The sequence below is a fragment of the Rhinoderma darwinii genome, chromosome 4 (assembly GCF_050947455.1).
Source record: "Rhinoderma darwinii isolate aRhiDar2 chromosome 4, aRhiDar2.hap1, whole genome shotgun sequence".
NCBI classification, from domain to species: Eukaryota; Metazoa; Chordata; class Amphibia; order Anura; family Rhinodermatidae; genus Rhinoderma; species Rhinoderma darwinii.
This window is the reverse complement of record NC_134690.1, coordinates 284,684,799-284,707,548: the sequence shown is the minus strand read 5'-3', so window position 1 is coordinate 284,707,548 and position 22,750 is coordinate 284,684,799. Positions and strand designations below refer to the sequence as shown.

The following is a 22,750-nucleotide window of genomic DNA, read 5'->3' as shown; positions in this document are numbered from 1 at the left end:
TTTGCTCTAAATTTCCGTGAAACACCTAAAGGGTTCATAAACTTTCTAAATGCTGTTGTGAATACTTTGAGGGGTCTAGTTTCTAAAATGGGGTGTTTGATGGGGGTTTCTAATATATGGGCCCCTCAAAGCAACGTCAGAACTGTAACCTAAAAAAATAAATGAATGAGGCAATACTTCGCTTCTTACATTATACTGATAATGAGCCGTGCCCACCCCGAGATGACCCCAGTTTTGACCGTTTGTATAAACTGAGACCCCTATTAGACCGTTTCAGTGCCCGGTTTTCCCAAGCATTCACTCCCGAGAAGTGTATTTCTATTGATGAGTCCTTGGTACATTTTAAAGGGAGGGTTCAATTCCGCAAGTACCTGCCGGGTAAGAGGGCAAGGTATGGCGTGAAGATGTCTAAGCTGTGCGAGAGTGCATCAGGGTATACCTACAGGTTTAGGATATATGAAGGAAAGGCCACCCCCAAACCAGACTGCATCCTGGACTACAATAGGTACATGGGAGGGATGGACTTGTCAGATCAAGTCCTGAAGCCCTACAGCGCCATGCGGTGTGGTATAAGAAGCTGGACGTGCACATCATACAGATGGCATTGTACAATGCATACGTGCTACGTCGATGTGCAGGCCAGACGGGAACTTTCCTGGAATTTCAAGAGGTGATTATCAAGAACCTAATCTTTAGGGACCAAGAAGGGGGGGCACCCAGTACTTCTGGAAGCGGGGCCACACGCATCGTACCAGGGCAACACTTTCCAGGAGAAGTTCCCCAAACTGGCAAGAAGGGAAAAAGTCAAAAGAGATGCAAAGTCTGCTATAAGGGATATCAATGTGACACGTGTCCCGAATAACCAGAGCTCTGTATGAAAGTGTTTTAAGATGTATCATACAGTCCTTGATTTTTAATCTACCCCAGTTTTACTTACCCTGATGCACTCCGCACAGCTTATCCCCCCTCGTCTTTCCCCTCTGAGCCCTGCTGTGTGGCCAGGCAGCTGATAACAGCCACATGTAGGGTATTGCCGTACCCAGGAGAACCCACATTACAGTTTATGGGGTGTAGGTCTGCGGTAAAAATGCTCACTACGCCTCTAGATGAATGCCTTAAGGGTGTAGTTTTTAAAACGGGGTCACTTCTTGCGGGTTTCAACTGTACTCGTACCTCAGGGGCTTCTGCATACATGACTTCGCACTAGAAAATCCCCAGTAGGCCAAATGGTGGTCCTTTCCTTCTGAGCCCTCCCATGGGCCCAAACGGCAGTTTATCACCACAAATGGGGTATTGCGGCACTCAGAACAAATTGCACAACAGAATGGGGTATTTTGTTTCTTGTGAAAATAAGAAATTTTCAGCCAAAACTACATATTATTTGAAAAAAATAATTTTGTTTTCATTCCCAGCCCAATTCAAATAAGTTCTGTGAAAAAACTATGGGGTCAAAATGGTCAAAACACCCATAAATGAATTCCTTGAGGGGCGTAGTTTCCAAAATGGGGTCATTTGTGGTTGCTTTCTATTTCTTTGATACCTCTCGGGCTCTGCAAATGCGACATGGCACCCGAAAACCAATCCAGCAAAATCTGGACTCCAAAGAACAAATAGCGCTCCTTTCCTTCTGAGCCCTCCCATGGGCCCAAACGGCAGTTTATCACCACAAATGGGGTATTGCCGCACTAAGGACAAATTGGGCAACAAAATGGAGTATTTTATTTCTTGTGAAAATAAGAATTTGAGCTAAAATGACATATTATTGGAAAAAATATATATTTTTTTTAATTCCCAGCCCAATTCAAATAAGTTCTGTGAAGAAACTATGGGGTCTAAATGGTCACATTACCCATAAATGAATTCCTTGAGGGGTTTAGTTTCCAAAATGGGGTCACTTCTGGCGGGTTTCCATTGCTTTGATACCTCTGGGGCTCTGCAAATGTGACATGGCACCCGAAAACCAAACCAGCAAAATCTGCACTCCAAAGAACACACAGCGCTCCTTCCCTTCTGAGCCCTCCCATGGGCCAAAAACGGCAGTTTATCGCCACAAATGGGGTATTGCTGCACTCAGGAGAAATTGGGCAACAAAATGGAGTATTTTGTTCCCTGTGAAAATAAGAAATTTTGATAAAAAAATGATATCTTATTGGAAAAAATATCATTTTTTTAATGTCACAGCCCAATTGAAATAGGTGCTGTGAAAAAACTGTGCGGTCAAAATGCTAACAACAACCATAAATGTATTCCTTGAGGGGTGTAGTTTCCAAAATGGGGTCACTTCTGGTGGGTTTCCATTGCTTTGATACCTCTGAGGCTCTGCAAATGCGACATGGCACCCGAAAACCAATCCAGCAAAATCTGGACTCCAACAAACATATAGCGCTCCTTTCCTTCTGAGCCCTCCCATGGGCCCAAACGGCAGTTTATCACCACAAATGGGGTATTGCCTCACTAAGGACAAATTGGGCAACAAAATGGAGTATTTTGTTCCCTGTGAAAATAAGAAATTTTGATCACAAATGACATTTTATTGGAAAAAATGATTTTTTTTTCATTTCACAGCCCAATTCAAATACGTGCTGTGAAAAAAATGTGTGGTCAAAATGGTAACAACAACAACCATAAATGAATTCCTTGAGGGGTGTAGTTTCCAAAATGGGGTCACTATTGGGGGATTCCTACTGTTTTGGCACCTGAACACCTCTTCAAACCTGGCATGCTGCCTAAAATATATTCTAATAAAAAAGAGGCCTCAAAATGCACTAGGTGCTTCCTTGCTTCTAGGGCTTGTGTTTTAGTCCACGAGCACACTAGTGCCACATGTGGGACATTTCTGAAAACTGCAGAATCTGGACAATACATATTTAGTAGTGTTTCTCTGGTAAAACCTTCTGTGTTACAGAAAAAAATTGAATAAAATTGAAATTCAGCAAGAAAAATTAAATTTGCAAATTTCACCTCCACTTTGCTTTAATTCCTGTGAAATGCCTGAAGGGTTAAAAAAAACTTTCTAAATGCTGTTTTGAATACTTTGAGGGGTCTAGTTTTTAAAATGGGGTGTTTTATGGGGGTTTCTAATACATAGGCCCCTCAAAGCCACTTCAGAACTCAAGAGGTACCATAAAAAAAAGACTTGAAATTTTCTTAAAAATATGAGAAATTGCTGTTTATGTTCTAAGCCTTGTAACGGCCAGGAAAAATAAAAGAAAGTTCAAAAAACGATGCCAATCTAAAGTAGACATATGGGAAATGTGAACTAGTAACTATTTTGGGTGGTATAACCGTCTGTTTTACAAGCAGATGCATTTAAATTCTGAAAAATGCTATTTTTTCACAATTTTCTCTAAATTTTGCAATTTTTCACCAATAAACACTGAATATAAATCGACCAAATTTTACCACGAACATGAAGCCCAATGTGTCACGAGAAAACAATCTCAGAATCGCTTGGATAGGTTTAAGCATCCCGACGTTATTACCACATAAAGTGAAATATGTCAGATTTGAAAAATGGGCTCTGAGCCTTAAGGCCCAAACTAGGCTGCGTCCTTAAGGGGTTAATATCACAGGGTGCCAATGGCTTCTATGGCAGCCGGGGGCCTAACAAAGGCCCCCAGGTCTGCCTGTAGTGGATGCCTGCTGAGCCATGCCTGAGGCATGACCTAGAAGGTGCCTGTCAGTTTTCAGCTGACCGGGAATAATACGCTGCAATAGAGAAGTATTAAAAAATAAAGTTATAAAAAAGTTTAATAAAGTTAATAAATAAATAAAAATCCCATATAAAAAAAAAAAACCGAAAGACCCACTTTTTCCATTATCAAATACTTTAAAGGGAATGTGTCGCTAGAAAAAAAAAAATTTTTCTCTTAAACTGTTAGTACATAAATAATTACACATTGTTCTAATTTTTGTAATTTTTTTACAAGTCAGGAAATATTTAAAATTAGATTCTAATTTATAACATTTCCATGTGCTAGTCACTAGAGGGAGCAATTCCCAAAATTGCAGCATTGGCATGTGGTAAAGCAACCTCATTGCTTTATGCTGCAAAATTGGAGAAGACACTCGCTCTAGTGTCCTCAAACAATCCCCCCTCCTTTATCCTAAATAGTGCCAGGAGAAAGGAGGGGGTTGCATGTTCAAACCTCCTACACTGGGTGCCGCCATTTTTTGAGCGAATGCACAGTGTAGGAGGATTAGATACAGTGGTAATCACACAGTATAACACGAACATACACACACATCACATACACAAACATGCCGCCGCCGGTGTCGCTGCCTACGCTCCTAGTCCTTGCTTCTGAACATATGGACGGAAGCCGCGACCGGAAGTAGTCATCTTACTGTCCGGCCGCGGCTTACAGTCCACATGAAAATGGCGCTGGATGTCGCTCTGCCGAAGACCTTCCTTTTGGACATGCGCCGTTCCCACACAGACGGCGTACGCTATAGTGAATGGAACGGCTCCCGTTCGCATTCTCTATGGGGATGTATGTGCCGTATTCCATCTCTGTATGTGTCGTTAATCAACACATACGGAGATGGAAAAAAAAATGGCAGCCCCCATAGAGAAGTAAAAGAAAGAAAAAAGAAAAAAAGTACAACACAAAAACACAAATAAATAAAATTTATTTTAATGACATACTAAAAGCAATAACATATAAAAAAAACATTTTTTCGTGACACCTTCCCTTTAATATTAATAAAAACTAAACATTACACATATTTGGTATCCCCGCATCCGCAGCGACCCCACCTATAAAGCGATTACATTATTTAACCCGCATAGTGTACCCCGTAAAAAATTAAATAAAAAACACTGCCAGAATTGCGGTTTTCTGTTTATCCGGCCTTCAAAAAAATTGGATTAAAAAGTGATCAAAAAGTCGCATGTACTCCAAAATCGTACCAATAAAAACTAGAAGTCTTCCCGGAAAAAACAAGCCCTCACACAACTGCATCAGTGTAAAAATAAAACAATTATGGCTCTTAAAACATGGCGACACAAAAGCAAATAATTTTGAAAAAAAAAGGTTTAGTAGTAAAACATACAATATCTATATAAATTTGGTATTACCACAATCGTAATGACCCACTGAATAAAGTTATGTTATTTATACCACACACTAAACGGCGTACATCTAATATGCAAAAGAGAGTTGCGAAATTTATGGGTTTTTTTTCCATTACCCCCCAAAAAGTTAATAAAAGTTAAATCAATAAATTATATGTACCCCAAAATGGTGCTATTAAAAAATACAACTTGTCCCGCAAAAAACAAGACCTTATACAGCTATGTCCACGAAAAAGATAAAAAAAAAAGTTATAGCTCTTGGAGTGTGACGATGGAAAAACGCAAAAAATAGCTTGGTCATTAAGGTCTAAAATAGGTCGGCCAATAAGGGGTTACATAGTTAAAAAGTAAAAAGTCAGAAGTAAAAAAAAAAAAATTCTACACATAGGAGCTAATATTTTTTTGTTCTAGGAAATTATCTAACCCTTTTTTAGAGCCATCTACTGTCCCTGCTGTGACCAGCTCCTGCGGTAGACTATTCCATAGATTCACAGTTCTCACAGTAAAGAAGGCTTGTCGCCTCTGCAGGTTGAACCTTTTTTTCCCCAGATTGAGGGAGTGCCCACTTGTTTTTTGAGGGGGTTTTACATGGAACAGGATTTCACCATATTTTCTGTATGTGCCATTAATATATTTATATAAGTTAATCATGTCCCCCCTTAGTCGTCTTATTTCAAGGCTAAATAGGTTTAGTTCTTTTAATCTTTCCCCATAACTTAGATTCTCCATGCCCCTTATTAGCTTCGCTGCTCTTCTTTGTATTTTTTTCCAACTCCAGGGCATCCTTTCTATGAACTAGAGCCCGGAACTGAACTGCATATTCTAGATGAGGCCTCACTAATGCTTTGTAAAGTGGCAATATTACATCCCTGTCCCGCGAGTCCATGCCTCTTTTAATACACGACAATATCCTGCTGGCCTTTGAAGTAGCTGATTGACACTGCATGCTGCTATTTAGTTTATGATTTACAAGTACACCCAGATCCTTCTCAACAAGTGACTCCCCCAGTGTAGCTCCCCCTAGGACATAAGATGCATGCAGGTTGTTCGTACCCAGGTGCATAACTTTACATTTATCTACAATAAACCTCATTTGCCAAGTGGACACCCAAGCACTTAGTTTGTTTAAATCCGCTTGCAATTCACGAACATCTTCCATAGACTCAACATTACTACATAACTTGGTCTCATCTGCAAAAGTAGAAATAGTGCTATTAATCCCATCCTCTAGATCAGGGGTCTCAAGCACGCGGCCCGCATGCGGCCCCTGAGGCGGTCATCTGCGGCCCGCGGGACACCGAGGCGCTAGTATCGGCTCTGCTCCAGTACTCTGTGAAACCCCTGTCCATGAATGGACACGCGATGTCAGGGTCTTCCCCAGATCGGAGTCACAAGCAGAGCGCTAGTATAGGCTCTGCTCCGGGACTCTGTGGAATTCCCTGACATCGCTGTCCATATATGAACAGTTTTGTCAGGGTCTTGTCCAGAGCGGAGTCCCGGGCAGAGCGCTAGTATCGGCTCTGTTCCGGGACTCTGTGGAAATCCAGGGCATCGCTGCCCATATATGGACAGTTTTGTCAGGGTCTTCCCCAGAGCGGAGTCTCGGGCAGAGACGCTAGCATAGACTGGGGATTCCACTCCTAGAGGGAGCCCCAATGGAGCTATCCACTGGGGGTGTCTGTGGCAGCACCCACAGAGGGCGCTGCGGCACCACCCACAGGGGGCGCTGCGGCACCACCCACAGGGGGCGCTGCGGCACCACCCACAGGGGGCGCTGCGGCACCACCCACAGGGGGCGCTGCGGCACCACCCACAGGGGGCGCTGCGGCACCACCCACAGGGGGCGCTGCGGCACCACCCACAGAGGGTGCTGCGGCACCACCCACAGAGGGCGCTGCGGCATCATCTACAGAGGGCGCTGCGGCAGTATCTACAGGGGGCTCTGCGGCACGATCTAAAAAGGGGCTGCCTAATTTTGACATTTGCGTGTCTGCCAAACGCTGCCAACTGAGCTGCCGGACTGCATTTAGCGACACTTCAACTGTAAAAGTGGATTGTTGAAATAAGCATGGAGAAATCTCGAAAATTTCCAGTAAGTTTAAACCTAGCGCTATTATTATAGTAGTAGTATATAATGTAGTATTATAGTAATATAGTGTTACAAATAATTAATTAACAATAATTTTGTAATGTATCAAATTTGAAAGTAAAGCGGCCCGTCAACTTCAAATTTTTTCTATATGTGGTCCACTTACCTGGCTGAGTTTGAGACCCCTGATCTATATCATTAATAAATAAATTCAATAATAGTGGACCCAGCACGGAACCCTGGGGTACACCACTTATAACCGGGGACCATTCGGAGTAGGAATCATTGACCACAACTCTCTGGATACGGTCCTTGAGCCGATTCTCAATCCAATTACAAACAATACTTTCTAAACATATATAGTCCTTAAATTACCAATTAGACGTCTATGAGGGACAGTGTCAAATGCCTTTGCAAAGTCCAAAAACACTATATCCACAGCGACCCCTCTGTCTAGGCTTCTGCTCACCTCTTCATAAAAACAAATCAGGTTGGTTTGACAGCTTCTGTCCTTAGTAAAACCGAGCTGGCTGTCACTTATAATACTATTTTTTGTCACATAATCCCGTATATAGTCCCTCAATAAAATAACTGAACTAAGCTCTTTAAGAACTGTAGGGTGTTACCCATCTGGTCCCGGGGCCTTGTGTACATTTATTTGGTTTAATTTAGCTTGGACCATCTCTACATTCATCCAATTCAAATTATCAACTGATATATTAACAGCACTGGCACCGGCTACATCAGCTGCTCTTTCTTCTGTTGTATATACAGAGCTGAAGAACCCATTTAGTGTGACTGCCTTCTCTTGATCGCCTGTGACCAACTCCCCATTACCACTATCTAGTGGTCCTATATGTTCTTTAAACGAGTTAACCATAACCTCACCTGGCGGAGACTTCCATAGTGTCAATGCTCTTAAAAAAAAAATACTATGTTGGTGTAGAAACCTTTTTTTACTGTAGACTAGGTCCCCAACCTTTTTTTTTTTTGCTAACAAGCCAATTTCACATATTATCAGGTGGTGTAACACTGGTTACCCTAGTGTTATTTGCCAGTGATATATTTTTTGACTCTAGTGCCAAGTATAGTAATACTATATGACATGCATTGTACTAGTAGGACACAAAAGTAGTTAAAGTTGCCACAAGATGGAAAGACATACAGGGGGCCAGAGAACCACTGATTTGGGAATACTGCTTTAGACGTTATAAATTCCCTTTTGTTATAGTTACAGTATAGAATAGATCATGAGGTAGATCTCTGTATTGACCTTTGATATATTTATACATAGTTATTAGGTAACCCCCTCAACCCTGGCACAAATTCAGACAAAGCTACTTGCCCCTGCTCCTTCAGTACATGGGTAAAACCATAAGAAAACCAAAAAGGAGAGAGTGAACATATCGGGGATATACAGTACTGTGCAAAAGTTTTAGGCAGTTGTGGAAAAATGCTGCAAGGAAAGAATGCTTTCACAAATAGAAGTGGTAATTGCATATAATTTATAAAATAAACTAAGTGAATGAAAAGCAGAGAAATCTAAATCAAAATCAATATTTGGTGTGACACCCCCCCCCCCCTTGCTTTCAAAACCGCATCAATTCTTCTAGGTACACATCCACACAGTTTTAGAAGGAACTTGGCAGGAAGGTTGTTCCAAACATCTTGGAGTACTGACCACACATCTGTGGATTTAGGCTTCATCAAATCCTTCTGTCTCTTCATGTAATACCAAACAGACTCGATGATGTTGAGATCAGGACTCTGTGGGGGCGATATCACCACTTCCATAGCTCCTTGTTCTTCTTTACGCTAAAGATAGTTCTTAATGACATTGGCTGTATGTTTGGGGTCGTTGTCCTGCTGCAGAACAAATTTGGAGCCAAACAGACGCCTCCCTGATGGTATTGCATGATGGATAATTATCAGTCTGTATTTCTCAGTATTAAGGACACCATGAATCCTGACCAAATCCCCAACTCCATTTGCTGAAATGCAGCCCTAAACTTGAAACCTCCACCATGCTTCACTGTTGCATGCAGATAACCATTATTGTACCGCTTTCCAGCCCTGCCGCGAACAAACTGCCTTCTGTTACAGCCCAAAATGTTGTATTTTGACTCATCAGTCCAGAGAACCTGCTGCCATTTTCTGCACCCCAGTTCCTATGTTTTCATGCATAGTTGAGTCGCTTGGCCTTGTTTCCACGTCGAATGTATGGCTTTTTGGCTGCAATTCTGCCATGAAGACCACTTCTGGCGAAACTTCTCCGAACAGTAGATGGGTGTACCTGGGTCCCACATATTTGGTACAATTGGTTAATTATACACCGGACTATAATCCAACAAAATCCATGACTTTTGTGCAAGTGTACCTAGAAGAATTGATGCTGTTCTGAAGGCAAAGGGTGGTCACACCAAATATGGATTTAAATTAGAATTCTCTTCTGTTCATTCACTTTATATTTTGTTAATTGATAAAAAAAAAACAAAAAAAAAAAAAACAATTTTCACAAAGAATTCATACTTTGCAGCATTTTTCCACAACTGCATAAAACTTTTGCACAGTACTGTAGATCATGAGAGATACCCCAATCGCACATCATGTACATACTGCCCATAATGGAAAACCCAGACAAATCAGGTTCATTGGTCTAGGGCTGGTCGTCCCCCCCCCCCCCTCACGAGATGTGGGGGGAATTGGGATCAGCAGGTCGTTCATAGGAACAGTGTTTATGGCTGAAGACGATGGCACCCACTGGATAAAGCGATGAATTGACTTGCAGTTGCTTTATAGACGGACTACCAACTCTGGCTTATTCTTGAAAGAATTAACTAAAAATCCCACCAATGTGTAACTTTCTTAACTCATAATCCAGAGCATACATGAAACATGAAACCAAAACTTTGTATAAAAGAATCTGCCCCTCTCTAGTTTTGACAATTCATAGAAACAATGGGACGTCTGATGTAATAAAAAAAAAAAAAAAGGAGGCGTTTAGCTGCTAATACAGCCCTAAATGTAAGAAGCGCTCCCAAAATAAATATAGGGAAAGTCAAAAGAAACCTAGTGGTATTAGAGAAATAATAGAACTGGTTGTAATAGCCGTAATGGAAGTGGGGGAGAACTAGGGTCCTCCGAACTGCCAAGTGTATAGCTAACAAGCTATGACCAAGCAACTGTGTGTGACGCTATGGCAATAGCTTCTACACACCACCTTTAAAGTTGTACACCTGGTCATAAAGAAAGATGGAGATTATTGGCCAAGGAGGACTAGTGGATGCATGGCTATGATTTTAAGTCCACACGTGGGAATAATCCATATCTATGGGAGTTTAATATTTTGGAAGGATTTCAGGATTGGGAACAAGCAGGGATTAGATATGTGCACCAGATATATGAAGGAGGTACTCTTAAGCTTTTTGCGCAGCTACAGGAAGAGTTTGGACTCTCACATAGGCGGTTCTACCAATATCTTCAGCTCAGGCATGCGATGCAGACACAAGAGAGGATGGTGGATTTGAGTTGCTCCACTATGGGAGGGATGGAAAGGGTGCTGGAGGCCCAGGATACTAAGGGGCTTATTTCGGTGCTATATAGTATGCTACTTACCAAATTCCTAGGAGATCCGTTGGTGGAGACTAGACAAATGGGAAGAGGATGTAGGGACTATAGCGGATGAAGAATGGGAGGAATTAATCGGATCGCCCAAAATAATCTCTATTAGTGTAGCACACAGGAGGTCACAACTCTTTCTGTTGCATAGGGTATATAGGACACCTAAGGTGTTATGGCAAATGCGAATTAGAACAAAAAAAGAGAGTGTCCCAGATGTATGTTTGATGGAGCAGATATAAAACATATGTTTTGGAGTTGCCCGAGGCTGAATGTATATTGGAAAGCAGTTAAGGGAATGGTATCTAGAGTATATGGTAGAGATTTCCAACTGGAACCTAAGATCTTTTTATTGGGTTGTATGGGGGAGGAAGGAGGAGATGGGGTAGAATTGCTGGCTATAAAAAAGGTTCTGTATCACGCTAGGAAATTAATTGCAAAATATTGGCTGCAGGCGGATCCCCCGGAGGTGTCTGAGCTAGTTGGATATGTTAATCACACGGTATCACTGGAACACCAAATATATCTGAAAAGAGGGGCAATACATAAATATGAGAAGCAATGGAGTAAATGGGTGAACACTTATAGTAATGTGACACATTAGATGAGATTTGAAGGTGGACCGACGCATGTATATGATCAAGGTATGGTGGGATCACTGTCTGGCATACAGGAAGGATGGAGGAGGTGGAGGGACTTGGCGAATCAAGGAACAGAGGAGGTACTGCGAGGGGGGGGGGGGGAGTTCGGTTGTTAGGGTTAGGGAGGGGGATATATGTACTGGTACAACTAATGATGATGAAATACAAAGTGTAATGTAAATTACAGGAATTTTGTTCTAAGCACAAGATGTTATGTTGTTACTTTGCTTTTTCTCCTGTTGATTGATTTCTTTGCACTTTATCAGAAATGAAAAGGATGTATAATCCCTGTTGTATTTTCAATAAAAACTTGTCTGATTTAAAAAAAAAAAGTCCACACGTGGGATGCCGGAAAAGTAGAGCCATACGCATAAATGCCCGACTCTGGTACTGATATGTCCAGTAATGCAAAGCAGACTGGAGCCTGACCAACAGTTTATGCTGAATTAATGCCCCATGACGAGTCTTTTTCAGCTAGATGAAACAGTAGGGACGGATTAGTGTCTGAACAGGGTTGCACAGGGTGAAAATTATCGGGGGTCGTCCCTTTTGGGTGCTAGTTCTGATCATCATTGTAGGGGATTTTTCAAATCTGACATGTTATTACTACATAAAGTGACACTTTACAGGAATTCTTTTACCTAGCCAAGCGATTGAGATTTTTTCTCATGACACATTGTACTTTGCGTTGGTGGTAAAATTTAGTCGATACATTCAGTATTTGTGAAAAACAACAAAATGTAGTGAAAAATTGAAAGAATTAGCATTTTTATAAACTGAAATGTATCTGCTTGTTTGCTGGACGGGCTGTTGTTTTTATTGGTACCATTTGGTACTATTTGGTTAGATTTACTATTCTGGTGTTGTTTTTACGACATTCACAGTGCTGGATAAATTACATGATAGATTTTTAGTTTGGGTTCTTATGGACACGGCGATACCAATTATGTATAGTTTTGTGTTTTTTTTTTAGTTTTTTCCAATAATAAAAGACTTTTGGGAAAAAAGGCAATTTTGGGTTACTCTAACTTGAAACCGTTAACTTTTTATTAACTTTTTTTTTGTCCCACTAGGGGAGTTGAAGGCCTGCAACACTGATCGAAATTCTAATACACTGCACTATCTACGTAGTGCAGTGTATTACAGCGGTCAGTCATAAACTGACAGCAAGACTACTGGGACCTGCCGGAGTGGGGTCCTCAGTCTTCCGTACAAGGCAGACACGAACGCCATTGTGAGGCCTCCGGTTGCCATACCAACCATCGGCACCCCAGCGAACGCATCGCTGTGGTGCCGGTCGGCTAAAAACCCCTCAGATGCTCTGGTCGCGATTGAGCACAGTATCTCAGGGGCCAATCGGCCTAGATCGGAGTCTAGCACCGATCCTGGCCATTACAGCAGTTTGTAACATACAGCTGACACACGATGTTGATGGTGCAGGCTCAGCTTCTGAGGCCGCACTATCACTGCACCGTAACTGTACTACGGTATGCAGGAACCACTTCCCAACAGTGCCGTGTATATATACACGGCGCATGTCGGTAAGGGGTTATGGGAGGGTCAAGTGCGGCCCGACACATTTACTATAATTTATGCCAGAAATTGGAGTTTATTTATTGTGCACGGACAGCCCAAGATGCAACCAATTGATTGAGAGGTGTGCATTGTCAAATCTTATTCCAGCGGGCTTCTGTCTAAAAATACCTTCTCTATAATATACGGTTATTATACATTCAGTGGTGCATTAACATGAAAGCTTACCATTTCAAACAAAAGGCGGACAAGCTTCTCAGATTCTCCTCTGTATTTGGATGTTAGTGTAGAAGATGAAACGTTGAAAAATGTTGTCTTGCATTCCGTTGCTACAGCTTTTGCTAACAGAGTCTTCCCAGTTCCTGGTGGCCCAACCATCAAAACACCCTTTAGAGGGAAAAAAAAACAAAAAGGAAAAAGAAAAAATATTTTCTGATGTCATGTCAAGTAAAGGCGTTTTTCAAAATTAACCCTGGGTCTGTCATTACTTTTATTTCCTCCCCCCCCCCCCCCCCCACCCCACAGTGCTACCACCACTAGATGGGAATGCTTAAACCTGTCTCCCCTATGTCAGCTTTCTGGCTGAAAGCAACACTCCGTAAATTGAGTTTTAATCCTCACGTGCGGAATGTGACGTGTCCGGCTTCCCATTGTAACTTCTCCCCTCTGCTCGAACCGTCATTTAAGAGCAGAGGAGAGAATATAGAGTGAAAAAACAGACCCTTCACATTCGACCCATGAGGATTAAAACTTTATTTCCAGAGTGTTGCTTTCAGCCAGAACGCAGACATACATACAAGTAAACACAAAATGCTTTTTCCAGTCATTGAAGGAAAATGCTACCTGGCCCTATATGAAAAAGTAATTGCCCCCTTAGCTACTAAATCAACCAGGTAACCAAATTCAATTGACAATTGGGTTAAACCCAGGCATGATCACTGCCAGACCTGTTGAATCTAAACATCACTTAAAAAGGAACGAGTCTGGCAATGTGAAGCAGGCTAAAAAGTCTCAAGATGCAGCATATAATGCCATTTTCTAAAGAAATTCAAACAGATGCTAAACAAAGTCGTGGAAATCTACCAGTCTGGAAAGGGTTACAAGGGGATTGCTAGTGCCATGGGACTCCAATGAACCACAGTGAGAGCCATTATCCACAAATGGAGAAAACCTAGAACAGTGGTGTACCTTCTGAAGAGTGGCGGTCCTACCAAAATTTCATCAACGACTCATCCAGGACATCACAAAAAAAACAAAAAAAAACAGACAAACACCACATTCAACCATAAGAACATCATACTAACAATCTAACGTGGTGGTAATGTGATAGTCTTCGGCTCCTTTGCTTCTGCAGGACTTGGACAACTCAATTGATAGAACTACAATTCTGCTCTCTATCAGAAAATCTTGAAAGAGAATGTCCGCCCGTCAGTTTGTGACCTAAAGCTCAGGTACAGTTGGGTTATACAGCAGGACAATGATCTAAAGCACACAAGCAATTCCACCTCTAAATGGCTCAAAAGAAAAAAAAGAATTAAGATTTAAAGGATTGGCTGAGTCAACGTCCTGACTCGAATCCCATTGAGATGCTGTAACAAGACCTTAAAATGGGCAGTTCATGCGCGAAAACCCTCCAATGTACCCGAATTAAAACAATTTTGCAAAGAGGAGTGGGCCAAAATTCCTCCACAGTAAAGTAATACTCATCATAAGTGATCACAAACATTACTGCCAACACAGACAGTTATTCGGTGTAGGAGGGGGCAATTACTTTTTCCCATGGGTGATATATGTTTTGAATAAATCTTTATCCTCAATAAATTGAATGATCATTTAAAAGGCTGCATTTTCTGGAGCAGATATGCACATTTTTGGGATGTATCTTACATCATAACAATCTGCATTTGATATGTGGCTGACACCCTTTGCTTTCTCTCTGTAGTACACATTGCAATATTGAGTTGTCATGCTGCGTGTATTTTGCATACTAACACAATGTTACGCTATGTAATGACAAAGACTTCTTTTATTCAGATTGAAACTGCAATAAACTTTGTGTTGATTTAAAAAGAAAAAAAAACCGCATCATATCGTGATCTTATTATAAAATTAGTTGGATGACCTGAAAATGTAAATGTGACAAATGAGAAAACATAGAATAAATTGGGTGAGGTGCAGATACTTCTTCACAGCACTGTAGGTAGGAATAAATTGGTCTCCCCCAAACCTACCTAGTGGTGTAAGCAGTGGGAGGGGGGGGGGCGACAAAAGTACACCATGTCGTCACAAAATATATAAAATAAACTAATCATGGCCTATAAAAGTTATTCTAAATGATCCGGTTTAATCTCTACCTTCCATGGTCGTCTTATTCCCTTAAAGAATTCTGGCATCCACATTGGCAAAACCACAGCTTCCTTCAACAATTTCTTGGCTTCTTCCAAGTCTGCAATATCATCCCTATGTAGAAAATGTCTATTTTAATATTGATAAACATATGTATAGCTTTCCCAGTTTCAGTTAACAAGAAAACACACATGGTGGTCCAGTACAAGGTTTAAAAAGAGACTGTCTTCTCTGAAAAGCCCCTAAACTGCATGATGCCGAATCCGAGGAGGCATGGCTAGCGCGTTATGGCTGTTGGATGCATTTCCAAAATGCTCTGCTACCCAAACAATAATCAGGAGTCAGATCTCAAATCCTGTATCCCATCCCTGGGACAATATTTACCTTCCTGTGGCCTCATTTCGGCTTTTTCTGGCCATACTACAGTTAAAGCCTAAATTTCCTACGGAGCCACAGACCATCTCATCTCCCAGGGGCAATACTTACCATCTATTGGACTCTATGCTGCCCCACTCAGGTATCCGCTACCTCTCAAAGGCATTTCCTCCTTCACAATGTCCTGTTCATCAAGGCCTACTGAAAACCAAAGCCACGATCTACATTTGACGCCACCATTATCTCACACTCGTACCACTACTGCAATACATCACCGCAGCAGCTCCCACAATATTCAGGAATTTGGACCCTCATTGTCTCATCTCACTTCAGAGAACTAGGATTGCGATAATGTCCACTGGGCCTACTACTGAATTGCATTGGAGTAAGTCTAATCCCTATTTTTTGCATTTTTCCACTTCTTCACTAAATATTGGACCTCATCCCATACAGTGGTAAGTCTATATATTACCACTCGCCTACCGACATAGTGAGGTGTCAAAAGTGCCTTTTTTGCTGCTTCAGTCGCAAGTTATATATTTAGCGAGGCAAAGCCTAAATTTTTTTCACCAGAGTCATCGCTCAGCCTCCATACTACTCTACAGCATGCTTATTTAAGCTGCCCTGAAGGACCTCACCTTATATCTCTGTCTCCGATGCCGTACCAAGTGGAAGCGATGACCGCAAGTCGCATTAATTACCTTGTTTCATATCCTGCTAAAGTGACTGCTGTTAGCTACCACTAAGACGATCCTTGGCTCTGTGTGCCAATTACTCTCATTACCCTGTTCTTTAGAGTCAATTATACATTTCTTACATCTAAAATGAATAAAGCCAAGTGACATCAGGAAGGACCAGTCGTCTCACTGAATTCTTCCTGACTAAAAAGATCAAATACCCCAGGACAGCACAATTTCTGAAGTACGGACCTCTAGATCTAGGAAATCCCTGCGCGGCTCTGACACGGAAGACTCTTTAAACCCAAATGATATCATTCTAACACAAATGCAATTTGAATCAACCTTTTGTAATTACCTGCAAAAGGATTCCTGCACATCACAAACCCAGCAAAAATGGGAACCATCAGGATCTTCGCCATGCACCAGTGCTTCGCCCTCATCAGGAGTTGGCTCCCCTTCTACCAGGATCCCAGCTAAACAAAAAGCCAGGACTTTCATAGGAATTTCCAGAGAAAGCTAACTCAAATTCTCTTGAACCACGATTGACTATATGGTTCCTCAGAGAACCACAATCCATCTGATAAGGCAATTACTGAATCCTTCCTTAAGGAAATGCTACAAACCCTGAGAGGCTCTTTACAAAAAGATATAGCTACAATGGTTCTAGGCTTCACTACAAAATTGAACGAGCTAGGAGACAGAATCCATCATGTTGAACCTAAAATGTGGGACTTTACAGTAGCGCTTAACTCTCTAGTTGACGCTCACAATACGTTGGATGATTATATGGATCAGGTTAAAGCCAAATTAGCAGATTTGGAAGACCGTTGCAGACGCAACAATGTTAAATTTAGGGGCATTCCGAAATCCGTCTCCAACGTGGAACTAACACCATATCTTCAGAATCTTATTAAAGCTGTTCTCCCTAACTCTTCTTCACATGATGATGTAATTGATCAAGCACACCAATTGCTGAAACCAAAATCCATTCCTGAAAACAAACCTAGAGATGTACTGGCTCGACTATTTCTATCACATTAAAGACCTGATGTTCTCTGTTCGCAAGTTAACAACAATGCCGGATCCCTACTCCGGAGTTTCTCTTTATGCTGACATGTCCAAAGCCACCACTCAAGCGCGGAAAACTTTTGCGACTGTAACTACTTGCTTGAGAAATAATAAGAAACTAGAAATAAGAAAATAGATGGGGATTCCCACTCAAACTTATCCTCATTATTAAGGGCACCACTTTCCTGCTTCACACAGTAGAAGGCAGCACTTCCATCCCGATATCATTGGGAATGGAACCTGCTCTACAGATCAACCACCATCAAAGCAGAACCCCCCTCATGTCCCCAAGCATTGGCATAAGCAACATCGCAAATCCTGATCGGTTGTCTACTAAGCGAGATTTCTACATGGAAAAATGACTCTATATACCTCCACGGATTTGGCAGGTTGCTGCCACCCAACTACATGTTCTTTTTCTGTATATGCTGTCTTGTCTGTTTTCCATTTTCTTCTCACAGATTTGGACATTCTTCGCTAGGATCGAATACACCCGCATGGAAATAACATATCAAGGGAAGAACCAATATCTTCATTATAGACGCCTGCAGGAGTCACCATTTGAATATGGCTCTTCATACCCAGTACCATTTGTTTCAAGTCAGGCCAAGCTGTAAGTAATTACCTACTCCATTACTATGCCTACTACAGTTCTATAATTAAAAACTAAAAAGGGAATTAACTCTCCCTTTAAAGATTGTCCTTATGGAATGAATCCAAGAAAAACCACGCCAATATTATATGTGATCAGGAATCTAAACCTGCTTAAAGGTAGAAGCTCCCCTTCTCTCTGCTAAAAACTTCCCTCACGTTTTTCAGCCTCAGACAAGAAACGGGCAGGCATAACTATTCTGGTTAAAGACTCTTACTTTTAGTTGCTCACAGGTTATTGTAGATGTAATGGTAGATATCTTGTTCTTGTCTGCACTATCAACATTTAAATCTACACTATTTGTAACATATATGCTCCTAATTCTAGTCAAATCTCATTACTGAACAAAGTTCTGAAATGTGTCGAAAAAAAATTCAAGAGAAATTACTTCTCTGCAGAGATTTCAATCTAATTCCCGAACCCTCTTTGGATTCCACAAAGAAGAACATTGTCACCCTCAATCTATCTTTGTGGCTTTGTAACACCACCCTATATGAAACTTGGAGATGTATGCAATAGAAAAAAAACTTAACATTCTATTCAAATGTCCACCACAGATATTCAAGAATTGACCTGTTTATAAGCGATCAATGGTTACTACAGTACATATCAGAATCTTCCATAGGCCACATAACCTGGTCAGAGCACGCAACTATTACGATCACTATACAGGAACCATTATATCCCTACCCTGAAACTACATGGAGAATGAAAACATTTCTGTTCTCCCAACCAGCAATACAATCTTCTTTTAAAAAGAGGATTCTAGAGTTCTTTCAATATAACATTCCAGATATAGATCTGTTTCTCCTTTGGATGGCCCAGAAAGCATATGTTAGAGGGACATTCGCTCTTACCACAATGAGCAGTGACAATAAGAGGTTTCCGATGCTCTGAAACGGCTCTCTGACTTATAATCTCAAGAAAAAACTAAATCCCACTCTAGATACACCGCCACTTGACTCAGGCAAGGGAACACCTTCGTAAGTTTTTCTCATATAAAGTATGAAAAGACTATAAAATAGCTTAAGATCACCTACTATAATTTAAACAATAAATCCTCCTCTCTTATGGCTAAAAGGTCCACAATTCAACGTGTTAGAACAAGAATTCCTGCCTTACTAAGTAATGATGGTTCCACCAGGATTGCATACCCCAAATTGATCGCTGATATGTTTAGTGACTATTGCAGTTCCTTATACAATTTGAAACAGGACACATCTACTTTCCATCCCACAAAGGCTAATATTACAGCCTTTTTAGAGAACCTGCATCTCCGCAACCCCCTACCTACCCAACAACTTGATAGCCTCAACTCTCCATTTCTGAAGTGCGGGTGCAATTAGTTCTCTTGAAGCACACAAAGCTCTCGGCCCTGACAAGTTTACAAAAGAGTATTTCAAAACATTTCATTCAGAACATGCTTCCTATCTTTGTAACATTTTTAATACAGCTGCTGCCTTGAGTGCCCTGCCTAAAGAATTAAACCAGGCTATCGTAACCCTACAAAAAGCCGGTCAAGTACCTACCTCCCTCCCTCGAATTTTAGACCGATTTCACTTTTTAAATGTCGATGCAAAAATTTATGCTACAATTGCTCAACATTTTACCATCTCTTGTGCAGTCTGATCAAGTGGGGTTTATAAAGGATAGACAAGCTCTACATGGTACCCACAGGCTCATCAATCTCTTGCAATGGTCAGAGGCGTCGGACGTCTTCTCTGCTTAGATGCGGAGTAGGCGTTTAGAATACACTGGTATTATGCATTTGCTACGCTTAGAAAAATTGGCTTCCAAGATTTTATACAGCAGGCCATTAGAGCCTTGTATAGCTCCCTCCGCTAAAGTCCTAGCAAATGAGTTTGTCTAACAACGCATCACAACGGACATCACAATGGAACTAGGCAGTACTGCACATTGTTTCCACCGATATTTCTACTGGGAATTGAACAACCGTTCGCTTAAGCAATAAGATCTGACCCTGAAATATCAGTATTTCAGATTCTCTTTCTTCACATACCATTGGACTGTTTGCGGATATAATTTTGGCCCTGACAAATCCATTACATTCACATACGAAGAAGCATAGATCGAATATTAATTTGGGCTACCTGAATCACGGGGTCTCACCACTTTGCCATGATCCAGAACTATAGGTTTGATAGTATTACTATCACCCCAATCAAACAAATAGCGGCCACGGTGCCGAACAGATTCCAGAAGTTAACACAAAGGGAGAATTACTGGATATATAAATGATCAACTCTTCACCCCAATTGCCTCAATAATGTTATAGAGACCAATTTATGAGCGGTCTACCCAGTGTGGATATCCAACCCCTATGAGCAACATCTCTGAGTATCTACGACTTCCATGGCATTGCTTCCCCTTGGTAACCCCGGATGGCTTCTTTAATTTCCCTGCAGAGTCTGATCACCATGACCATCATGTTACTATAAATTTATTAGCAACCGCTATACTATCTTTACACCTATCAGTTATTACCTTATCAACTCTTATCCGGAGCCCTTTGAGGATTTTTTTGTCATATCTATATTACATACTGTCATCCTGGGCCCGATGTTCTGCCCGCTCTAATTAATCTCATACGTATATCATGCTGGATCTCCTTGCACCATGCCGCTACCATCCAAAGCCACCGCAGGTTTTTAGCTGGTTTTATATAGACTTTATATGCAATTATGATGTTGTGTATCTTGTGGGGTATAATCTTCATCACGCCCTTTTGAACTACAGTCCAGGCCAACAGTTTTGAGACTGACAGAAATTTTGGTTTTCACAAAGTTTGCTGCTTCAGTGTTTTTAGATCTTTTAGTCAGATGTTTCTATGGAATACTGAAGTACAATTCTAAGCATTTCATAAATTTTTTAAATTGTATTGACAGGTTTATGCAAAGACTCCATATTTACAGTGTTGACCTTTCTTTTTCAAGACTTCTGCAATTCCCCCTGGCTTGCTGGAGATCAGCTTCTGGGCCAAATCCTGACTGATGGTAACCCATTCTGTGATTGGAGTTTATCACAATTTCTGAGTTTATGCTTGTCCACCTGCTTTTTGAGGATTAACCACAGATCCTCAATGGGATTGAGATCTGGGGAGTTTCCTGGCCATGATCCAAAATGTCAAGGTTTTGTCAACCGAGCCATTTATTACTTTTGCCTTGTGACATGGTGCTCCATCATTCTGGAAAAAGCATTGTTTATCACCAAATTGCTCCTGGATCATTGGGAGAAGTTGCTCTTGGAGGATGTTTAGATACCATTCTTTATTCATAAAAGTGTTCTTAGGCAAAATTGTGAGTGAGCCCACTCCCTTGGATGAAAAGCAACCCCACACATGAATGGTCTCAGTTACTGTTGGCATGACACAGGACTCATGGTAGCGCTCACCTTTTCTTCTCAGGACAAATATTCTTTCAGATGTCCTAAACAGGCTGAAGGAAGCTTCATCAGAGAAAATAACTTTACCCAAGTCCTCTGCAGTTCAATCCCAGTACTTTCTGCAGGTGGTCAGTTTGTCCTTGATGTTTTTGTTGGAGAGAAGTGGCTTCTTTGCTGACGTTCTGGACACAAGGCCAGCCTCCAAGAGCCTTTGCCTCACTGTGCATGCAGATGTACTGACACCTGCCTGCTGCCATTCCTGAGCAAGCTCTGCACTTGTGTTGAACCGATCTCGCAGCTGAATCAGTTTATGGAGACAGTCCTGGCACCTACTGGACCTTCTTGGGTGCCCCGAATTATACTTCGCAGCAATTGCACATCTCTCCTTGACGTTCTTGATGACCGATAAATGGTTGATTTAGGGGCAATCTTACAGCCAGCAATGTCCTTGCCTGTAAAGCCCTTTTGATGCAAAGAAATGATGACTGTACGTGTTTACTTGGATGTAACCATGGTTAACAGAAGACAATGATTTCAAGCACCATCCCCCATTTAAAACAACCAGTCTGCTCTTATAATTCAATCAGCATGACAGAGTGATATCAGCTGCCTTGTGCTTGTTAATACTTTCTCCTGAGCGAACGAGAAGATCACTGAAATGATGTTTGCAGGTCATTTTGTGCCAGGGCTGAAATGCAGTTGAAATGGGGGTTTTGTGATCTAGTTAATTTTCATGGCACGGAATGACTTTGAAATTAAATGCAATTCATCTGATCACTCTTCATAACAATCTAGAGTTAATGTAAATTGCCACTATAAAAACTGAAGCAGCAAACTTTGTGAAAACCAAAATTTGTGTCACTCAAAACTTTGACAGGACTGTATTTGTCCCACTATCCTACAAAGGTATCATCCTGGATTTCTCTGCAACTGACTGTTGCCATCACGAGCTCCACGTGTTTAAACCATGCTTTATATAGGTTCACAATCATAGATCTTGTGTGTCATCACGCTCTTTTGAATGTATATCCAACGATCACATTTGCTGCTGCGCATTGCAATTAGTAATAAATGGTTCCACTATCTGCCACATACAGCATGTTAACCTTGTTAAACCAAACAAGCTCATCTCCCTAGAGGACTATTGTTGCAGGTCATTGTGCTTAGACACCCCGCTGCTCTTTCACCGACATCTCGTCTGCTGTTCTCTGACTGAGCAGTCATAGCTCCTTTCTTGTATCGGTTTTATTTCTTTAATCTGTATTGACA

At 41.3% G+C, this 22,750-nt stretch overlaps 1 protein-coding gene across 2 annotated transcripts in view; it reads right to left on the bottom strand.

Moving 5' to 3' along the window:
* The window catches only part of KATNA1 (katanin catalytic subunit A1), a 117,998-nt gene that overhangs the window by 19,014 nt on the left and 76,234 nt on the right, over window positions 1-22,750 (bottom strand). For both annotated transcript variants that reach the window (XM_075862567.1, XM_075862568.1), the window contains exons 6-7: window positions 15,313-15,418; window positions 13,187-13,345 (exon numbers count right to left, since the gene is read on the bottom strand). In XM_075862567.1, coding sequence (XP_075718682.1) covers window positions 13,187-13,345; window positions 15,313-15,418 — 265 coding nt within the window. The remainder of the gene's footprint in view (window positions 1-13,186; window positions 13,346-15,312; window positions 15,419-22,750) is intronic.